Here is a 22513-nt window from a genome sequence, read left to right on the forward strand (position 1 = left end):
GGCACGTGCAGATGAGTATCCTTTACGGAGGAGGGTGGGATGAACAAGCATGTGCAGCTCCCACACGGGGCGGGGCGGGGGGGGGGTGGTCCCGAAGGGGAGCAGCGTCAGGAGACCGGAGCCCTTGGGACAAGGCTGTCCGCTGGAGGAAAGGAGACAGCTGAGCGGTGTGAGGACCCGGAGAGAAACAAGGTTCTTGTTTGCGTGACGTGAGCACATAGCTGCCAGTGGCTTTTAATGCTGAAAGAAGGAAAACGCCTCCTTCACACGGGGACTTCCCGGACCCTGAAGCATCTTCTCTGGAGTGTGAGGTCTGTGGGCTGCAGGAGGTAGCCTGGGAGAGAACGTGACACGCGCTGAAGGCTTTACTTGCTTCCGAAGTTCTCTTTGTATTGGTCACTGCTCATCAAGGAAGCCACATAAATATAAACAGTTCCTTTGGTAGTTACTTATTCTATACCGGAGCAGTTCTAACTACCCGTGTTGTGTGCATTCCGCAGGTAATCGAATGCTGGTCCTCTTACAGCCTTTGGAACAGTAGTATTTTCTGTCTCCTGACAGTGGCTCGAATTTCAGACACAGTGTCCAGGAAGTTATCCAAAATTTCTCCAGGTCTGGACTTAAAAAAAAAAAAAAGACATCTAAGAAATAATAACCAGTGCTTATTGGACATTTATTATATGCCAAGCAGTATTTTTTTTTTTAAAGTAGCCTCCATGCCCAACATGGGACTCAAACTCACAACCCTGAGATTAAGAGTCGCAGGCTCTACTGAGTGAGCCAGCCAGGTGCCCCCAAGTAGCATTTTGCGTGTTTTGTGGGTGACCCCATTTAGACCTTCCAACCCCGATGCGGTAGGTTCTCTTCAATCCCAATTTTGTAGATAAGGAAACTGAGTCAGAGAGTGTTAAGTAACTTGCCCAAAGTCGCACAGTTAGGAAGTGTGGAGCTAGGCCAGCCGTTCCGGGAGAAAGTTCTGAGCTGAAATGGTGGACTTGGTGGTTTCTGTCTTTGGATTTTGGAAGTGTTTTCCTTAGCCCCTTCCTTTCGAGTCAACCCCACGCAGGTTTTTGCACTCACATATAAAGCCATCCTGGGAACGTGGACCCAAGCACCTTGTTATAGAATAACATACAGCTCCAGGAAGCGGCCTCGAAGAACTTAACACATTGTTCTCTGCTGCTTTTAGGCAAAAGTGATGATGAAGAAAGTCTCTGCAAGTCAGTCCATGGCGCAGGGAAAGGAGCCACTGAAGATGGCAAGGACCATAAGCGCCCCAAACGTCCTAGAACCATCTTGACCACCCAACAGAGGAGAGCATTCAAAGCCTCATTTGAAGTTTCCTCCAAGCCGTGCAGGAAGGTACGGGGGTGGGGGTGGGGGTGGGGGGCGGGAAGAAGGGAGGAAAGGGGGCCGGCCCCCCCTGGTCTGTGTGTACCCTTCACTCCTCTGGGGTGTTGATGGGTGCACTTGGGGGTCAGGGCGGTGGGGGAGGCGGTTCAGATCGAGCCTGTGCAGGTAGCCTGCGGCCCTCCTGGAGATTCTAGATCCCTGATGCCGTGGCCAGGGCCATGATGGAATCTCCCTGTACTTGTGTGCACTTGTACCCATTTCGCTTGGCTGCTTGCTCAATACACGGAGAACAGCAGGAAGAATAGGAACAGGTACCAGTTGGGGGTATAGACCCAGAGGCAGTAAAAACACAGTGGTTTGTGGAATGTATTTATTTACCTATTTTTGGTCTAGTATGTTCCACTTGGAGTGGTGGTTTGGGGGTTCATCCACGTCTCAGTTCGTTCATTTTCGCTGCTGAATGGTATCCCACTGCGTGGCTGGACGGACCACAGTTGGTTTGTCCGGTCATCTGTTGATGGATGTTTGAGTTGTTTCCAGTTTGGGGCCGTTACAGATGGGGCTGCCATGAACATCTGTGGTCTAAGGTGGTGGGAGTTCACTTCCATCTTCGGTCACAGTCCAGAGGTGAGCAATCTGAGACTGGCAGGGAGCTGTATTATCCGTCATTGGTTCCAAGGGGCCGCGTTAGCTGTCACCATCGTTTCCAGCCACCATGGTGGAGAAGGAAGGTGTGGAGGGCAAGCATTTGCCTACTGAGGGCGTGCCCCGAGATTCTCTGTATCACTTTCTCTCATCCGTGGTGGCCAAAATTGAATCCCGTGACCGCGCCTCCCACGAGTGGGGCTGGGAGATGAGTCTATCTGGGTGACCACGTGCCCTGCCGCAACTTGGGATCCACCTGCTAATAGGAGGGAGGGGGGATTGGATATTGGAGACAATAAGCAGTCTCTCCCACAAAGAGCCACACCCATTTATTAAGCACCCGCCATTTAATGACTGCCTGCTGTACACCCAGTTATGTTACTTACGCAGTACAGATAGGAAAACTGTTTTGCCGAAATTCGTGGAGGAAATACATTTTTCGGAAATTTAGCACTGTTTCTCCTGTGTCCCTCTTAGTCTGCTTTTGCTGTAATAACAAAGTCTCAGTGGCTCCTGCAGACCTGGCTTTCCTGCCCCGGGATGGTGGCTTGGCCGTGGCCCAGCTGGGCTCAGGGTCAGGCCTTCTCCACCTGTCTCTCTGGGGCTCCAGGCTGTGGGACCAGGCTGTTCTCATGAGGATGGCGGGAGCCACGTCCCACCAGGCAAGCCCGCCCCCTTGGATCACATGTGCCACTTCCTCGCACATCCCAAAGCAAGTCAAAGCAAGTCACGTGGTTAACTCCGTGTGAGGTGTGGGGAAGGCCCACCAATTGGAGCCTTCCAATTGGAGGGAGGGTGGCTCTTTGCAAAACAGTAATATCGTCTGCCATGACATGTGACCTCTGACAAGTGTCCCTGCAGACCTCTTTCCTTCTGTGTCCTTGTGGCTCCTTGGGCTTCAGGGGCGGTGCTGGCAGGAAGTAAAATAGCCCCAAAGTAGGCTTGCCCGAGGACAAATGATCACCTCCCTCGTTTATTACTTATCCTCCATGTACTAGACTCCCAGCCTCTGTATGGCCCTGTGCCCAGTGCTTGTCCCCGGGCAGGCTGTAGGCCGCCGGCGGGGAGGAGACACACGTGCACATAACTAACACCGGGGAGGAAGCGGTGAGGACCATACCGGAGGGGCAGCCGGGAGCCGTGGGAGCCCGGGGAAGGGAAAGGTCTCTTCTGTCGGGGGAATCAGGCAAGGCTTTGTGGAGCAGGTGGCTTTTTGAGCCGGGCCTCTGAAACATGGATGGGGTTTCAGCAGGTGGAGGTGGGGCTGGGGCCCACTGCTCTCTTAGTTGGCTTAGCAGAAGGATGTGCCTTAAAGATCCGGTCTCATCATCTCCCTTCTCCTAAGCCTCGGCCCAAGTGGTGTGATGAAAGGGGGAGTCCTTCCCCAGGCCCCCAGGGAGCTGTGCTCACGGCTGTGCCTTCAGGCTCGTCTCCGCCCCAGGACGTAAGCCACAGGGCAGCGCCTCTCGGACTCCTTCTTGGGAAGGCTGTGCTCTTGGCCTCTTCCCTCCTGGCCCGCACCTCACCACGTGCCTGCACGGAGGGCGGCTTTTAAACCCATCTCGTCATTAGAGGGACCCTGACTGTCCTGCTTCTGTGAGGCCATGGCGCATGTGCTGTGCCAGAGCCGACTGCTTCGCTCTGCCAGATTCCAGAAGGCTCTTGACTCACTCAGGGTACGGGAGTATGAATGGCCACGAAACGCCCAAACCCCCCTAGACCTATGAGAGACCAAACCAGACGTTCAGGTCGGTGAATTCCGTTGGAGGAGAACAAGAGAGAGCCATTTGTTACATAAAGTGATTCTCACCCTCCATCCTTCTTAAGTAGGTTAGTCCACATGGAACTTCGCTAATGTTCCAGAACCGTCCGAAGGCCTGATTTCCAGAGTAAGAGAAACTGAGAAATGCCTCTTGGAATGCACATCTAGATTATTTATTCCTCTCTTTGTTCGCCTGGTGAAGGACCTCTCTCCACTTGAAGGGAAGCGATGGTCTTGCGTTTGGGATCAGGTTGGACCTTAAACACTAGCCGGCAACCATCTAGGATGCAGCCGGCCGGCCTCCCTATGCACCGTGTAGGGAATGTTCAGCCCCTCCTCTGAGATGCCAATGTTTCTGTATTTCTGATGTTCAAGGTGAGGGAGACCCTGGCCGCAGAGACAGGGCTGAGCGTCCGTGTCGTCCAGGTGTGGTTCCAGAACCAGAGAGCTAAGGTAATCTGCTTCTTACCGCTGTCTATCTCTGTGTGGCTCATTTCCTGAAATAATACAATAGGACTTCGTACTTGCAGATGGGTTTTCCAACCAGAGCTTGTTGGACGGATTTTCTAAACAGAACTCATAGGTCTCCTGATTCAGAAATTCTGTTGAGGGTCCCCTGGGTGTCCCAGTCGGTGGAGCGTCTGACTTTGGATTTTGACTCAGGTCATGATCCCAAGGTTGTGGGACCGAGCCCCACATCGGGCTCCGTGCTGAGTGTGGAGCCTGCTTGAGATTCTCTCTCTCTCTCTCTCTCTCTCTCTCTCTCTCTCTCTCTCTCGCCCCTACCCCCTGCCCTTCTTGCCCACTCATGCTTTGTCTAAAATAAAATAAAGTTAAAAATGTAAATGAATTCTGTTGACCACAGTCACGTCAGCCACAGCAGCCCTGCAGAAGGGGAAGGAGAGGGCATTTGTTCTGGTGAAATGGTTTTGATTTTCCTGGTGGCCATGACTGAATCTGGCTAGCCATCTGCCAGAATACAAAAGCAGATTCTTTCATTCACCTTTGTTTAACCCAGATACCGAAGTTCTTTTAAAATTGCGAAGAGAAACCTACATAGCACACAAGTCTAAGGCGATACCCTGGTACAGTAGGATGAATGCCTTTACTTACCTCTCCCAGTGCCCCCCCCAACACACCCCAACCATCATATTGTCCTCTGGATCCTACCAAGGTCTGTACTGCCCTGCCTTGATCATTTATTGGTTTTCTGCCCCTAAAAATGCATGTGGCCCATGGCCCATATGTCTGGGGTCCTAATCCATAGTAGGTGATCCGTTAATATCTCATTATCTGATTGTGATTGGTTAAGATAGCACTGCCCTAACTGAATTCTTTAGGGCACTTGATGTGTATTCAATCCTGAACGGAAACTCCACGTTTCAATAGGATTAAGAGACCCCATAGCCTAATGTGTTCGTGAAGCAGAGGAGTTTGAAGCCTTGAGAAATGTTGCAGGAGAGAACTTTTTGTTTGCTTGTTTTTCTTAGGGTCTCATGGAGCCCTGACTTCCCCCAGAACACAGTTTGGGAAGCGTTGGGTTAAAATGTTCCTTCTGGGAAGTCTTAGTATTGACAGGGTGCTTTGGGAGACCAGCTCCTTACCTGGAGGCACGGATCTCCTGGGAGGCATCTCAGACAAGGGGGGGGCCAACAGGTGGGGGAGTGGGTGGGAACTGCCTGGGGGCACATCCCAGGTCACACCCTATCAGTCAGCAGCCGCTTGCCACACATCTAAGCCGGGCTGCGTCCCGCATCCCCACGCTTACACCGCACGTGAAACTGTCACGGCATGAGCAGCAAGGTTTATCAGCTCAGAGGAAGTCCCTGTGCCTGGAAGACCAGCTTCCCAGCCCGCTGTCTTCCTAGGGCTGCAGGTGCAGAGCCCGCAGCGGCCCCGGGCAAACTTGGGGCTCCTCCAGCTCGGCTCCCTTCCTGAGTCAGAGCGCGGGACGTCCCATGGTCCCTCTGCTTTGCACACAAGGCTGGCCTGCTGCCCGTCCCCTGACTCTAACCCTGCGCCCCTCTCCTCATCAGATGAAGAAGCTGGCCAGGCGACAGCAGCAGCAACAGCAGGACCAGCAGAACACCCAGAGGCTGAGTTCCGGTAAGCAGGGGGGCAGGTGGGGGGAGGGGTTCCTAGCCGGGCCTTCCAGGGTCCAGGCCTTGCCCACTGCCTGGCTCTTTGAATGCCACTTCTGGGCTCCGCGAAGCCCTGTCCACACCAAAGAGAGTGGCTCGTCCGCTGGGGACCGAGCCCGGGGGATCTGGGAGAGGGTTGAGGGCACCCGGCTGAGGCCCGTGATGCTGACTGTGTGCAGAGCCCCCAGGACTGTGGCCGGACTCCCCGCAGAACCCAGGATGCACCCAGATGTTTCTCCTTCCTGGCAAATCAGCTGACAGAGGACACCCGTGTGGTTGACCCCGTCCCAGAATAACATGAAATAGTAAAAACAGGAACCCCCTGCCTCGTCGGGCACGTGTGTAGATCACAGAGTGCTCTCGTGCTGACCTGAGTCTGACAGCACCCCCACCCGGGGGGGCAGAGAAGTACTCTCTCCCCGTCTCACTGATGAGCAAACAAGGGCGCTGCAGGGCTGAATGTGGTCCTAGAGGAACAGGCGGGGGGTCGGGACCGGAGTATGTTTCTCTGATTCTGAGCTCGTCTAGGCCATGCTGCTCCGCCTCTCCCCGCCTGTGTGCCCCTTTGTTTGTTGCTGTTGTTTTTAATGGGGTGGTTGTGAGGACTGGGCAGGGAGTCAAGAGCGACAGGCTGTGGCACCCTTCAAGGGAATTAAAAAAAATAATAATAAAAAACTACTCTTACACCTGTGTCATTCTTAAAGGGATACGCCCCCAAAGGCCACCCGGTGGGATTCCCTGAGGGGTCTGTTTGTGCCCAGAACAGGAATTGTCAGCCTCCAACGTGCACAGAAGTCACTCGAAATTTGATACAATTCAGATTCTGATTCTTAAAGTCTGGGTAGGGGCTGGGATTCTGCATTTTTAACAAACTCCCACTATGCTGGCCTGTGGACCGCAGTCAATGGGCCGTGGACTGTGAGATTGTTCTCAGGCCCCCAGACAGGGCCCCCTGTCCTTGCGTGGACTTGCCTCGTGCTTAATACCTAGGCTAGGCTCAGTCTACACGCGGGCTTTTGCAGCACAGAGTTCTCCTGGCTTCTTCTCTTCTAGGCCAAACAGTATCTTCACGGCAAGATAGATACTCAGAGAGAGGGAGGGAAAACAAGGACATGGGCACTGGGGAAGGTTGGAGGGGCGAGTGGGTCAGGAGACCTGAATACTGCTCCAGCTCCACCCCCAAAGCTGTTTGATCTCGGACCAGCCTTTCTGTCTCCTGGAGCCTCAGGCCACCTGTCCCCAGGGTGGGATAATCGCACCTGTCAGCAGCGTTGCGCTGGGCCCCTGGGAAGTTCAGAGAGGGTCACAGATAGGAGAGGGCTTTGGGAAGAGCCACACACGTTGACTCCATATAGGCCAACACCCTCGAAGGGGGAAGAATGCACGGAGGCATTATGAGAACACAAACTCAGAGTGCTTGGGACTTTGACGAATTCGAAGGGCAGCTCCTAGGCCAGACTTAAGTAGGCAGATGCTGGCGGAAAATAGTCTCTGAGAGTTAATGGAACCATGTTCAGAGGACCACAGGGTAGAGGCAGGAAGTGAGGCCCCTATTCTCTGAAACTTTATACACCGATGTAGCAAGTTGTTCCAAAACACATTCACACGGTCTCATGGAGTCTGCCTGTCAGCTCCTTGAGGTCAGCCGGGCCAGTGTCATGAACCCCACGTACCTGACGGGCCCCAAGTATAGTGATTCTGGAACGATCTTTAGATCCATCACCTCCAGTGGCTGCCAAACCTGTGCGTACCATCAGACGCGTTTGTTTTGTGATCTCTTTCAAGGAAGCTCTCCAAGTTCAACTGCACCTCCCTGCCCTTATTCTCCAAGGTTGGTCCTGATAGCCCTTGGTAGGGCACAGGCTGGAAACTGCTGATGTCACCTCATTCCTGACCATTTCATAAATGAGGAAGCCAAGACTCAGGACGTATAATGATCTTGCCGTGGCTAGATCTAGCCAAGATGACCCTCCATGAGTGTCACCACCCGGTGTTCGCACCCTGTGCGGTCCCCCTCGGACACTGATGAGGGGTGACCGAGGGTGTGGCTTCTGAGGCTAGGTCGCAAAAAATGTGGCGGTTTCTGCTTTGTGCTCTGCTGGATCCCTGGCTCTGAGAAAGCCGGCCGCCATGTTGTGAGGATGTTCAAGCAGGTGGAGAAGATGGTGTAGTGGGGCAATGATGGGATGGCAGATACGGCGTGTCGCCCTCCAAGTCTGGGGCTCCCTGTATCACGTGCACCAGCCCCTCTCACTCTTTTCTCCTTATGAAGCTGCAGCAAAGGCCAGTGCTGGACGGGAACACTGGGCAGTGAGGGGGTATGAAGGGGGTATGAAGTTCAGAAGATGTGCTCGGCTTTCTCGCCCAGCCTGGGGTCCTGGGCTGCACATGGAGAATGATCTGCCTTCTTCTTTGTCCCCCAGCTCAAACAAATGGCGGTGGGAACGCTGGGATGGAAGGGATCATGAACCCCTACACGGCTCTGCCCACCCCACAGCAGCTCCTGGCCATCGAGCAGAGCGTCTACAGCTCAGACCCCTTCCGACAGGGCCTCACCCCCCCTCAGATGCCGGGAGACCACATGCACCCATACGGTAAGATGGGCCCCGGCCCCACAGGGACCGCTCACGGCTCGCTGGCGTGGGTCTCTCCTTCCCTCCCAAACACACATGTGCAGTTCCCGGATGCTCAACGAAGCTACAAGCAGAATACGTGCCCAGAAGATGCCCTGGATCGTCTAACCAGTGGCTGCAGAAGAAAGACCAGTACCCACAGTCATCAGTGATGTTCCCACTTATTCTCCTTTTCAAAGATTCTTGTTAAAGTAGGAGGCTGGACTTTGACTGTAAACCTGTTTGCTGTGATCGAATTTCCCTTCTTTCTTTTCACACCAGGTACCACGTTTGCAAGCAATGCCGGCCGTGATGTAGGCCGGAGGCCTTAATCAAGCAAACTTTTAGACAAAGAAAATACATAAAAGCGCAGAGAGCAAATTTCCTAATGCAACTGATACTACTTAGGTGCTCTCAATTAACTCCTGAAACATAACCTGATTTGGGAAGTGAAAAGTATCCGCCCCCACGACTCCCACTCCACCCAAACTGGGGTTGCTTTAAATGCCGGGTGTTGAGATGGCTTAGCCTCCCCAACTGTCAAGCTTGCTGGGCAGACAGCAGCTGGGGCCTGGGCACTCCGATGGAGTGGGAGAGCTCTGGAGCGGAGGTCTGAAGTTCAATCTCAGGGCCCAACACATTTTTAGACAGAGGAGGTCAGTGGCCTATGGAATGCGTCTGTCCTGGGTAATCTGTGATCCGTTACACTGAGAGCTACAATTAAAGTTTTATTCAGCAGGCCTTCAAAACAGGGTGAGAGCGGCGTGCCTCAGCCCACAGATTTTGTCAAACAATTGCTTTCATCAAAGAAAAATTCTGTCTCCCCACGTGCTGCGTATAGCAGATGCTGATTAAGACCTGGCCGTCTGTAGGGGCTTCCCTGACCGAGGCCACTCATTTGCATGTACATAGATCTATCCGTGCAGATAAAACGTGTGGAGGGTCCGACAGACGTACCTCTAGGTCCTTGTCACAAAGATCCCCGAGCCGTTCCACAGTTTGCCCTACTGTCTTCTCTGTCCGGGGTGTCAATTAGTCCCCTAACCTTGTCTCTTCTGCAGGACACGTTCGGGGAGGCAGCAGGCCCTCGGTATGTCTGAGGGGACTTGTATTTCCACCAAGGTCTCTTGAGCCTTATCCACAACGCTGACATTTATCTTCTTACCAGTCGTCCTCCAAGAACCATTTTGGGGGCTGAGTCCTCTAGGAGCCCTGCCCCAGCCCCTCTAGCTGGCGATGCTATGTCCTGCCCGCTCCCCAGCCTTGCTGTGTAGACTTTCTGGCGCTTGCTCACGCCGCACCCAGTTTGCACTTTGTCACATCCTAGTTTACACTGTTTTCAGTCGTCGTGCTTTCCACCCGAGCCCCCAAAGGACACGGGAGATCTTCTGTGGACGGGGATCACCTCCCTCCTACTCTCCCACATAGCTCTCCCTCCACCCCGTCCTCAGAATCCACTAGAAAACCTCACGGGGGCGGGGGAGGGGGGCGGCTGTGCTCAGCTCATACTCGCTGTAATCCGCTACACTTCGCAGCGCCGAAGGGAGTCCCTGCTTCTGGACCCTCATGACCGTTTCATCTTCATTTCAGGTGCGGAGCCCCTTTTCCACGACCTGGATAGTGACGACACCTCCCTCAGTAACCTGGGTGACTGTTTCCTAGCAACCTCAGAAGCTGGGCCCCTGCAGTCCAGAGTGGGAAACCCCATTGACCACCTGTACTCGATGCAGAATTCTTACTTTACCTCTTGAGTCTTCCCCTCGAGTTCTGTGGCTGGGCTGCCACACGGACCAACCCTACTATGTGAGGGGTTGGCCGGCTGTAGAGAGGGGGAGGCCAGGGAAGAGGTGGGGTGGGGAGGGAGTTCTGTCGGGGATGCTGTTGTATGACGATCTGATGTAGCTCGGCATTTCCAAAGACTGAATATACAATGATCGCGTAGCTTCATGTTTCCGATAAGAGTCTTAGCTTAGGTATGAAGACGTGTTTCTCATTAAGGACAGGGACTTTTAATATAGACATTCTCATGCAAACTAGGTACCTAGAGACTCCTAACAACTTCCCACCGTTTTGGGGAAGCTCTTGTCAAGAGGTGCGTACGTCTACCCATCCATATACCCATAGACGGACAGACGGACAGATAGATGTGTGTGTGAGTGTGTAACCTTCCATACTTTATCATCAAAGTTTATTCCTAATTATGACAGGCACCAACTGTACAGAAAAAGTAACTTTATTTTCCGTGTGAACTATATTTAAGGAAATGCTTGATGCACTTAAGTTATAAAAATGAGATAATTTACTTTTATAAACTTTATTTTTAGTTCGAAGAGACTTGTCGGCAGGGCAGAGAGGCCAGAGGCCTGCTCCACCTGGGCCCGTAGCTTTGAGTGCTCGGCTGAGCTTTGAGTGCTTGACTGAGTTCTGTTTTCGAGAGCGTCACGGGGTCTGGAAAGCAGCTCTGTGCGGCTGACCGTATTCTCTCACGGATTCTTGCTCTCTTTGGGGCCGCATCACAGGGCTCGGGTGGGACCGAAAACTCCTTGATCACGTTCTTAGAAAACGTAAAGCCGAGACTCTTCAGCTTTCTTTTAAATTCTGACGCGTAGCTGTGGGAGGCAGTAGGAAGGTCAGTTCTGCTCTTGAACTTCAGCATCTGTGGGTGTGGGATGAGACTGACAGTATATACCTACCTCACTGGGGGACACTGAGGCTTAATTCACCCCCAGGACACATGAGCAGGGCTGAAACCAATATCCCATATTTGTTTAAAATACCAGACCGGTCACTGGGCAAAGGGGGCTCCGTGGGGCCGCCCGTAGCCCGAACCCCAAGGGTGACTCTCCCTGCTGTGGTCCCTTCTGCAAAGCCTCGGCTGGAGACACCAGCTCAGGGCAGCTCAGGGGGATGCCAGGGTCCTTCCATGGGGAGGAGGCTACTGCTGAGCAGATGGAAGAGGGCATTGTGGTGTTCTAGAGTGTTCTAGGGTGTTCTAGACACAGGGTGTCTAGAGTGTTCTAGGGTGTTCTAGAGTGTTCTAGGGTGTTCTAGTCGGGATTGGGCCGACTACGGCCTGCAGGCCTGTGTTTTATGGCCTGCCAGCTAAGAATGGCTTTTACATTTTTAAAGGATTCTTTAAAAAAAGAAAGAAAATATGTGGCACAGTGTATGTGGCCCAGAAAGCCTGAAAATATTTACTACCTATTCTGTCCGCCTCTTTTCATAAAATCTCTGCTGGCCTCTGTTCTAGAGAGTCTATTTCTTAAACAGCCTTCTGGAGCTCTTAGAGGCAGCGGGGATCCAGCGAGCACGCAGGGTTCCTCCCTCTGTCTCGCTTTTCGGACTCGGAGCACAGAAGCCCCAGCAGCCATTGTACACAGGGACACTTCACAGCCTGTTCTCCAGGTGCGGTGCTAGGGGCCTGCTACTTCTGTGCAGGGATGCCTCCTGAGAAAGCAGACAAGATGATGGGGAAGACGGGGGGCGGGGGGATGGGGATCAGCCTGGGCTCCTCTGAGGGGGCCGTTCGGGCTTGGCCTCGCTCCTGAGGACGTTCTAGGTCTTCGGAGCCTCGGACACAGAGACTTGTCCCCTTCATTGTCTGCAAGGCCAGAGGGAACACGCTCCCTTACGGTAGAGTCTGTGTTGTGTGATTTTTTTGTGTGTGCTCTTGTTTGTAATTTATGCAAACCACCAAGAACCCCAAACCAGTCTGGCGAGTAGAAGTCCTGCAGGTGCCTACCACTCCGCAGGCTTCTGTAGAGATTTGTCGGAGAATGTAGCAGATCCTATGTGAGTGAGACAATTAGAGATCCTTCCTCCACTCGTAATGGCATACCGAGATGAAATTAAAAACCTCTTACCAATGAGCTGTCGTTGATTCAGGGGCAGGGGCGGAGGGCAGGGAACCAGGGGGACACGGGTGTTTTGTCCACAGGGGCCTGGGGAAGAGCATACGGTGGTACCGCGCAGCTTAACACGCAGGGAAAGGGGCTCCGGCAAAGCTAAGGAGAAGGGAGCCTTCGCCCTCCCGCCGGGACGGATGCGGAGACCTCGGTCTTTACAAACAGCTGCAGAAGGAGGTCCTGGGCGCGTTCCGACGGCATCGGCAAGTTCACCCGAGGCAGAATGGTTTGCGTTGTGCGTGGGGAGAACGTTCGCTGGGAAATCAGAGCGGTGTCATGGGGCGGGAGAATCTCTCACGGGACTGAAGGGAGATGAATGGCCGGGATGGGGGAGCCGAGCAAGCAGACAGGAGCTTCCCCCAAAAGTTCTCGGTGGTTTTCGGTGTGATCTATGGGTGGGTTTTACGACCACAGAGAAAGGAGGTGAGGCAACCCTGTGAATGCGTGTGCACCATCATTCTCCCCGTGTTCTCTCGCTCACCTGGCAAGACTCTCCCCTCCCCCCCCCCCCCCCCCCCCCCCCCCCGCCTCCGGCTCACTCAACCCCGTGTGAGAAGCTGGCTCTGCCTCTTGCCGAGGGTCTGGAAGGTGGGCAGGGGGAGCCCACCAGGGAAGGCAGTCTCAGTGTGCCCTCCCCCGGCCGCTTCTGCTTCCACCTCCAGCTTCCCGAGAGAGCGAGCCCAGGCCCGAGACGGTCCCCAGCACGGTTTGCCTTCTTGACATCTGCTTATCCTCCAGCATCGGTCTGTGCTCGGCCTTCTCAGGAAGCCTGCAGAGCTGGGTGGGGTGTCTGTGCGGGGAGCCCGGCAAGTGCACCTGCTGCAGTAAACGCGCCCCCCCTTTTATAATCATTCCAACACAATAGGAGTTTCTACTTGGCTCCCCGGGAGGGAGTCTGGGTCCAGAGGGCCTCTCTCTTCCACGTCTAATGAAGGCTGGGCTCATGGCTTCCAAGACGGCCCTGCCGATTGGTTTTCTCTTCTTTCCTCTTTACGACTTTGGGCTAAAAGTGGGCCCGTCCAGGTCTGAATCCCAGGGCCTCCACCTACTAGCTGCATGGCCTGACCGGGGCAGGTTCCTTGACTCTGCCAAGATCCCGACTCCTCGTCTGCAGCACAGACGTGGTTCTTGTCCCTCACAGAGGTGACGAGGACAAGTGAGGTCACACAGGTAAAGCACAGAGCCTCGCGTGGGGCTCACAGTGAGCGCCCGATGTGTGGTGGCTACCTCGCCAGAGGCCAGGGTGTTGATGGAAGGCTAAGGGAGTCTCCCACCATGTTTGAGGAAAAAGGAGAAAATACCCTGGTTTACCCCTTTCACCCCTGGGGTCAACATAATCGCTTCTTCCCCTAACTTCTTTAGACCTCAGTGTGGGTCTCCATGTAGCCTGACTCGGAGTTGTGGAGGGTCAGGTTTTTTTTTTTTTTTTTTCTTGCTTTCATAAAGTTTATTTATTTTGAGAGAGAGGGAGATCAGGGAAGGGGCAGAGAGAAATTGGGAGACAGAGGATCCAAAGCTCTGTGCTAACAGGAGCGAGCCCCACGCGGGGCTTGAACCCATAAACCGTGAGATCATGACCTGAGCCGGAGTTGGACGCTCAATCGACTGAGCCACCCAGGCGCCCCTGTTTGTTCGAAAGGCATGCAGATAAAATTCCAATTCCAAGGACACAGCATGAACCCTGTACCCTAAGGAGAAGCCGTCAGGTCATAGGCGATTTGTCCAGCCATCTGCTGTCACCTCAGGACCGAGATGAGAGGGAGGCCCCAGGATCTGAGCCTTTTCTGAATGGCGGAGTTTTGAGCTGACCTGACATGAATCAAAAAATAAGAAATCGGAATGAATTTGTCAATTCCAAACCCAAAGACATCATTTTTAACTGCGCTGCAATGAAATCCTGAGAATTCCTCTCTCCCTCCCTGCCTTCCCAATACAAATACACACACGCAAATAAATTCAGTTCAAACCGGATGCTAACTCAACTGGAATAAAAGCCAACAATACATTGTTGCCTTGAGTCCCTTTGTTTAGCACATTGTGACATAATGTTCAATGACATGGAGGGGTGAGCTCAAAAGAAGGCCTCCTTGAACTATTTATTCTGGAAGTACAGGCCCTGTGGGCGGGGCACGTGCCGGGTGGGAGGCCCCTGGCCTTAATGTCGTATTTGAGGTTCCCTAGATGCACAACCTGGGGCAAGGCGCTGGCTCTCCATTCCTTATAAAATGGGGCCAGCGACACCTGCCTGTCTTACAGGTTGGTCGCCGTGAGCATCAAAGGGAACAATTAGGAAAGATCTCTGGAGGCCGTGAGCTGCTGAGTGTCTCAGCATCTTGTCCCAGGAGGTGCACGTAGACGGGCGGCCTGCAGAGCCTGGCTTCATGTGCGGTGCTCCCGCCTGGGCGGATGACCACAGCAGGGACGGGATACCCCAGGTCGGAGTGAGATCACTGGTTTGCTCCCCCAGCAGCGGCGGGTTACTGCCGCCACGGCCGATGGGCCTTGCCTCCTCCAGAGGATGATTCTGGGGGGGGGGACAAAGCACTCTAGGGTGGCCCAGCCCCTAGTGGCCTGTGTATTCGCTAACCCGTCTCTACCTGTGCTCCAAGCCCTGACCCCCCATGTGTTCGGGAAGGGAAAGGTGGAGCCCGCCCCTGATCTGGGGTGGGGGGAGGGGCCCCCCCTCAACAACTGTGCAGCTGACCAATCCCAACTTGCCTCTTTCAGCACCTTGTTCCTGAATTCATTCAAGTATTTGCTGAGCACCTAGAATATGCCATGCTGTGGGTCACAGAAGTAGAGGCAGGAAGAGATGTTGACCCCGCTCTCATGGAGATTACAGTTTAGTGGGGGGCGGGGGGTGGGGGGAGAGCCATTAATCAAAAACAGGAACGAGCTGAACTAGCATTTTGTCAAGAGCCACAAAGACTTAGGGCTGGGACAGCAGAGCGCAGCCCCGTGTGACGTTGTGCAGAAGGTCAGAGGAGGTTTCTCTGAGCAAGTGAGGACACAGCTGACTTTATTCATCTCTCCTAGCGCCCTCCCTGGTCAAGGAGTAACTCCGTTTCTCGTCTCTGTAAGGTTTTGCTCTAACTGCCATGGCCGGAAAGAACATGATCAACCAATGGCCTCCAAGGTGTCCGTTGATAAGGTCTTGAGAAGTTGCCTCAAGTATGTTGTCGTGCAAAACGCCTTCAGAATTGAACTGACACTTGTCTATTGAGCACAGTGGCGGACACTTGCTGTTTTCTGGCCACCCAGCATCTGTTCATGATACTGATCATGTCACCCTGATTCCCTTTGAGGACTCGATCTTCCTTTATCACGTGTAGATTTTATGGGACTGCAAACCAGGCGACTTGGGCTGCTATATGCACGGAGCAGGGGTGCATAACCAAAGCTAAGCCAATATCCCTTTCCAGGACTTGAATCTGAGGGAGGGGCGCAAAGCTGTAAACTTGCTTAGAGCTAGTCCACTTCTGCAGGGCACCTGCCAAGGTGACCGCACTGCCTGTCGCCTGGCCCCCGAGCTGCCCACTCCCCACTTGTTGCCAAGACTGGTCTCCACACGCTCTCTGGCTCTGTGAGCCATCTCCTCTGCTCATCCAGTAGAGGCCCTTGTTTGCTCAAGTTAGCCTGCTTTGGTTTTAGTTGCTTACAGTCAAAAAATCCTGGCAGGAGCTATATAACTAAAATGTGGTGTTTTACACTGTAGGAAGAGTGTGTGTGTATGGGGGGTGGGTGGGTCCTCTGGTTTAAATTGGATAGTTGTTACTTCCTTCATTTGATAGATTAGAAACCTGTAGCTCGGAGAAAGGAAGCTCAAGTTTGCAGGGCTAGTTAGGCTCAGAGTTGACTTTCCAATTCACGTCTCTTGGCTCTCAGTTTTGGCTTGTTTCCCCTACCCTGACTTCTAAGTGGCCAGGTACACGGAGGTCCAGAGCTCATGCGCGGCCAGGGACTGGGAGAGGTACAAAGAAGTCACAACACTTTTCCTGCCTGCCAGGAGCTTGCGACCTAGTTGAAAGTAAAGAGCATGCCCTTGAACTCAACACAGATGCCGGTAGATGCCCAGTATCACATGGTTGGCATGGGTGATGTGTGGAGGGCATTCAGAAAAGAGGCTCTTGGGGCAAAGGAGGGGAAGAAGAGGCTCTACCAAGAAAATGGGGCTTGAGTTGAACCTGCAAAGATGGGCTTTGAGGCCATAGACACAGACTTTCTATATAGATGATTTGATATACGTGCTGAGAGGAGAAGGGAGGGCATTCTAAACAAAAGCATCAGAGTGGACAAAAGTGCCGACGAAGGGACACGAGGCATGTTCAGGTGTCAGTGCACGAAGTGACTAATGGTGGGATTAGAGAGATTGGGTGAACTTGATGGTAAAAGTTGTCGGCGACAGGAGCATGCTGCCAGTAAGTCACTAATACAGATCAAAGGCTCCCTATCTCAAGGTGCGATTGTGGCTGCTAGTTATTTCCATGATTTATTCTCTCCTAAAATGAGCCTTCCATTTGTAGCTGCTACAAGGTTGCTTGGAATAAAGCTTATATCTCTCAACTCCTGTGCAACTAAGTTTGTTCATTCGACCAAGTTCTGCCCAGCAAGATAAATAGAAGTGCCCTATGGCATCTTTGAGGTAACCTTCCCCAAAAGACAACTGGCATGTGCCCTTTCCCTCTTCTCCGTCACTTTCTTCCCCGTGGCTGTAATGCAGATGCGATGGCTGGAGCTGGAGCAACCATCTTAGGTCATGAGGATAGACCAGGGAGTGGAGGCGACACATGGTGTGACAGGTGGAAGGAGTCTGGATTCCTGAGGACTTCTGGGAGCCCAGCTGCCATTCTAGCCCTGAACCATCTACATCCTAATTTCTCTCTACCTATACAAATACAGAAATAAACTTCTTTTTTAAGTTACTGTTGTTTTGGGTTTCTTTGACTCACAGCCAAATCTGATCCTCACTGATCCAATCCCAGTTAGGAAGAAATCTAAGCCCATTTTGTTCCCCTCCTGCTGCTAAAATAAAGAGGGAAAGGACCAGGCAGTATACTCCCAGGTGGTGGGAGTCAACTGAGGCCCGGCGGAAAGAAGGTGGAATGATTGTCCTGTGACTCTGGAATTCCTGGATAGGTGATCTGAAAAGCACTCACTTTAGAGGTGTGCCCTCTGATCCCTTAAAGAAAAAGGAAGTGAATAAAGGTGGTTTGTTGATTTGCCTGCTTGATCTCAACACACTTCTTTGACTATCCCTATATATGTTTTATATATTTGGGTGTCCATTTTCTTAAGTTTTAATTTTAATTTTATTTGAGAGAGAGAGAGAGAGAGAGAGAATCCCAAGCAGGCTCTGTGAGCCTGACACAGGGCTCAATCCCATGACCCTGGGATCATGACCTGAGCTGAAATCAAGAGTCAGACACTCAACTGACTGAGCCACCCAGGAGCCCCTATTTGGGTGGAATTTGATCAGCTTACCCAGCCTCCAGAAGTACACTGCAGTCTCTCCGACATACCCCGTAGATAGTATATGCACACTGTGGTATATACATACTGAGTATGGAGTATGTACACGCATATATATTTACATTATTCACACACATATATGTGTGCATAGTATGGACGTGCACACACGCACATATGCACACACACACCTTTACGAGCAGGTTTGGCCAGAAGTCACTGCCCTAGCTCCCCAGTCACTTACTCTTGATTCGAACTCTAAGCTGCGGTGTGGACGGAGCCTGAGAATGGTCACGTGTGCGTTGGGGATGCCGCAGAGGCGGGGGCTGGAGGGCATCGAGCAGCTCTTTGCGTGTCCTATGATCCGAAGACTGCTTCTTCCAGCCATCTGCTGTTTTGCGGGACGACAGCAGAAGACCGGAGGTTGAAGCAGAACTCCGAGGAAGCTCACTCCTACCCTGAAGAGGAAAGAGGACGTCAAGACACCAGAGGATCCAGGCCCACCTCTTCCATCTGGAACAGACAGGTGCGAGTGGAGGACCAGTTCTCTGGAGTTGGGAGAAGACTAAGGCATTTGGGAGGCCGAGTGGAGCTGATTCATCACGAGTCCCGGGCCGCGCCGAGGACAAGCTACTCAGGGATTTCAGAGAGAACCTTCGTCCCCTGGCCTCGTGTTTCTGTGAAGAGATTCCCGCGAGAGAGATGCTCCTGGCTTCTTCTCTCAGCCTTGACTTGCTTCTCCTTAAAGGAAATGAGACAGTGCTGGATTGGTGGGTCCGGGAAAGGAGATCAGAATGCGGACTCAGCTCTGCGGGGTCTGTGGGTCTGTAGTGGTCTGGACGCAGCCTTCAGTGTTCTTGGTCTATCTACGTGGAGGGTAACGGGGACGGAAGTGGAGTTTGGTAGACGGTTGCATTCAAGAAATTGTGCTTAGGGGGATCCTCTGACTGTGGCTACAGATCTAAGCTTCAACCTTTAATTAGATTTGCCAGTAAAGCTGAGTTTCTTTAAAAAAAAAAACCAGAAATCTCCATTTGACTGGTTCCTTTATAGTATTTGCTGGTTAGTCACAAAACTTAGCAAGCAACGGAAGCGAAAGCAAACTTAGGAAGTGATGTTCTTTTTTGTTCCCCTAAAAATCCAAAATTTAAAACCCACTAGGTGTATCACAAGAAGTCCAGCAATTGTATGGTGAATCTAAATAAAGTGTTTAGGGGCGCCTGGGCGGGCTCAGTGAGTTGAGCGTCCGACTTCGGCTCAGGTCGTGATCTCGAGGTCCGTGAGTTCGAGCCCCGCGTCGGGCTCTGTGCTGACAGCTCAGAGCCTGGAGCCTGTTTCAGATTCTGTGTCTCCCCCTCTCTCTGTCCCTCCCATGCTCATGCTCTGTCTCTCTCTCTCAATAATAAATAAATGTTAAAAAAAACACTTTAAATACATTGTTTATTTGTTCATCTACTCAACATTTAAGACAAACTTTTTTTAATGTTTATTTTTGAGAGAGAGAGAGAGCACAAGCTGGGGAAGGGCAGAGAGAGAGGAAGACAGAGCATCTAAAGCGGGCTCCGTGCTGTCAGCCCAGAGCCCAATGAGGGGCTCAAACTCACAAACTATGATATCATGACCTGAGCCGAAGTCAGACACTTAACTGAATGAGCCACCCAGGGGCCCTTAAGACAAACTTTTTAAGAACAATCTTTATGCCAGTTGGTGAACGAAGGAAGTGAGTATGAATTTAAGTTTGAAAGCAGAGCTTTGTAAGAAACGTATCTCTCTTTGTATTCTATATGACCACCTAAAGTCTAATTTTGGGGGCGCCTGAGTGGCTCAGTTGGTTAAGTGTCCATTTGGACTCAGGTCACGATCTCACGGCTCATGGGATTGAGTCCCATATCGAGCTCTGTGCTGAGTGTGGAGCCTGCCTGGGACTTCTCTCTCTCTCCCTCTCTCTCTCTGCCCTTCCCTGCTCTCATTCTCCCCCGAATAAATAAATAAGCATTAAAAAAGGTTGACTTTTGGTCCTTCTCCCGCCAGGCTGGCTTTCCCTCTCAACCCCGTGACCATGTTATAGCGTAGGGTCTTGGGCAGGGCCAAAGTGGCAGAGGGGTTAGAGGAAGGAGCCCATCAGATGTTGGCCCTCTGCCCTTCCCCCACGGTGCTTGTAGCCAAGGTCAACACCATGGCTCGCTCTTCACAGATGTCATGGTCCTGACTCACTTTGCAGTACTGTCTCTCAGGCCTTCTGATCACATCACTAGGAAGCTGCCCTTACTCCTTCTCCTAATCAGGTCAGGACCCACCCCTTTTAAGTGCTTATTTGTTTATTTTGAGAGAGAGAGAGAGACAGAGAGACAGAGAGAGAGAGAGAATGCATAGAGTAGGGGAGGGATGGAGAGAGACGGGGAGAGAGAGAGCCTCCCAAGCAGGCTCCATGCTGAAAGTGCAGAGCCTGACGTGGGGCTTGATCCCACGAACCCTGAGATCATGACCTGAGCCAAAATCAAGAGTTGGATGCTTCACCAACTGAGCCACCCAAGCGCCCCTGGGAACCCCCTTTTTAATATGGGGAAAGCTTTTCTTCCTTATGTTTCTGGTCGAGACACTTAGTCTACATCTCGAATCTTTACTCTTTTGCCCTTAATTCTCTGATGACAAAATAAAATGATATTTTAGAGATGTGTGTTTTTCTCCCACACTAGGTTCTGGAAATAATATTTCCCCACAGAGTATAATTCTAGCTGGTGAGAAAAGGTTTGTAAATAGATCGTTACGACACAATTGGGCTTTTAACGAAGGTGCACATGCAGAGTTCCATAGAGGCAGAGTGGAGAAGGTGGGTTAGGAATGATGCCATGATGGAGGTGATATGTGATCTGGGCCTTGAGGGATAATTCCAGGAATACAGGGTGGGGAAGAACGATCCAGAAAGGGAAAAATTCAAGCATGAGCGAATACTCTGTTTAGGGCAAGACAGCCATTGTGGTTACAGCAGCAGAGGCATGGGGAGGTGGGGCTGGGAAATGGTTGGGGCACTAAATTAGGGCCCTCTTGACTGGGAAGGACCTCAGACGCCTCCTTAATGGATTGGACTTTACCCACTGGGCATCAGAAGTTATTAGGCTGCAATCATTTCCTGAGCATCTACTAGAAAAGGGGCATTGCTATGGGAATCCTATAACGATGGAGACACTCTCCTTATGAAGTTTAAAGGTTAGCAAGGTGATAAGGCTTAGTATTAGATACTTTTAGTATATTTAACGAGATATATGACAATGATTAATCTACAGAAGACAAATAAGTCTACAAAGGACGGGAGTGTAACAGAGACCTAAGCACAGATCCCAACAAATCAGGACTCTGACATATCAGCAAACTGGGTCCTACCACCCCCAACTGTTAGATGTTTGAAACATCTTATGGATTGAACACTTTCCTCTCCACGTAGACGTCGACCGTTGGAGAAACAGATACAGCCAAGACAGAAATGGCTTCAGTTCTTTCTTCTCACGGGACACAGAGAGAAGGGGACACCAGCAGGGACAGAGCACAAGCTTTGGACTCAGACGCGCCTGAGTTACCATTCTGCCACTTACTGCCACGCACTCCCTCCCCCCCATCTCCGTTTCCTCATCAACAAATGGGGATAAAGATGCCTGCTTGCCAGACGGGTATGGGAATAGAATTGCAAGATCAGTAGCTTCATGGGACATGGTGACAATTATTGTAGTCGCTCTAGAGGCAACATAAATGGCCTGGGGCGGTGGGGGTAGGAACAGGAAGAGAGAGAAAAGAGTACGAGTCGAGTCGGGGGAATCGCTTGGTGGCGAAAGTAACAGGACTTGGCCACAGCCAGGAGGAGGAGTGACAAACATTTTGAACCCAAGGAAACTGGAAACAGAGCGATGCCTTTTAAAAATAGCCACGCCGAGAAAATCCTGCCTCGTCCTGCCCTCCTCGGTCCAGGAAGATCACCTATGACAGAAACATGGGACTCAGAAGTGGGTTTGAAGCAGCTGTTGTGAGATGTCAGGTCTGTGTCAGAGCCACTCAAGGGGGGGGGGGGGGGTTCCGGGGCGGCCCCTCGGGCGCCTGTCCTTCCTCCAGGGCTGCAGACGAGAATGCTGGCGTAGCAGGAGGCTGGGTGTGGGGGCGTGCTCAGCGATGAGGGGGTCTTTGGGGGAAGGAAACTTGGCAGGGACAATGGAGGTCCCCTCAGGTGCAGGAGGGTGAAGAGAGGAGAAAGGAGGGATTCAGGATTGACCTTCCTGTAGGGATCGGGACATTCCATCAACAACCCCTCCTTTGTCCTCAGATCTTGCCTGATGGCCAGCCCGAGATTTGCTGGGAGATCACCTTTCAGGTGGGGAGGTCCCCGTGATTGTTATCAGGAGGGGGCAAGAGCTTACCCTGAATGATCTTATGCTAATCACCTCGCTTTGCAAAAGGCAGTGACTTGGAGTTCAATGGAGGGGTTTCTCACCACAGAACAGTGTGGGGCAGAGAGATGACTCCACCGGGGCCCCTGCTAACTTGCGTGTCGGAAGGTAAACTGAGTCTGCCGCGTAGATCCATGCTGCCCACCAGGAATACAATGGGAGCCACCCGTGTCATTTTAAATTTCCCATTAGCCAT

The 22513-nt window shown here is 52.2% G+C and overlaps 1 protein-coding gene across 1 annotated transcript in view; it reads left to right on the forward strand.

Annotated features, from left to right (window-relative positions):
- Positions 1-10303, forward strand: part of LMX1A (LIM homeobox transcription factor 1 alpha) — a 158302-nt gene extending 147999 nt beyond the window's left edge. The window contains exons 5-9 of the mRNA XM_047840782.1: positions 1190-1362; positions 4136-4213; positions 5797-5866; positions 8325-8495; positions 10104-10303. Of these exons, the coding sequence (XP_047696738.1) occupies positions 1190-1362; positions 4136-4213; positions 5797-5866; positions 8325-8495; positions 10104-10264 (653 nt within the window). The 3' untranslated portion in view covers positions 10265-10303. The remainder of the gene's footprint in view (positions 1-1189; positions 1363-4135; positions 4214-5796; positions 5867-8324; positions 8496-10103) is intronic.
- The last annotated feature ends 12210 nt before the right edge of the window (positions 10304-22513 follow it).

The sequence above is a fragment of the Prionailurus viverrinus genome, chromosome F1 (assembly GCF_022837055.1).
Source record: "Prionailurus viverrinus isolate Anna chromosome F1, UM_Priviv_1.0, whole genome shotgun sequence".
Taxonomy (NCBI): Eukaryota; Metazoa; Chordata; class Mammalia; order Carnivora; family Felidae; genus Prionailurus; species Prionailurus viverrinus.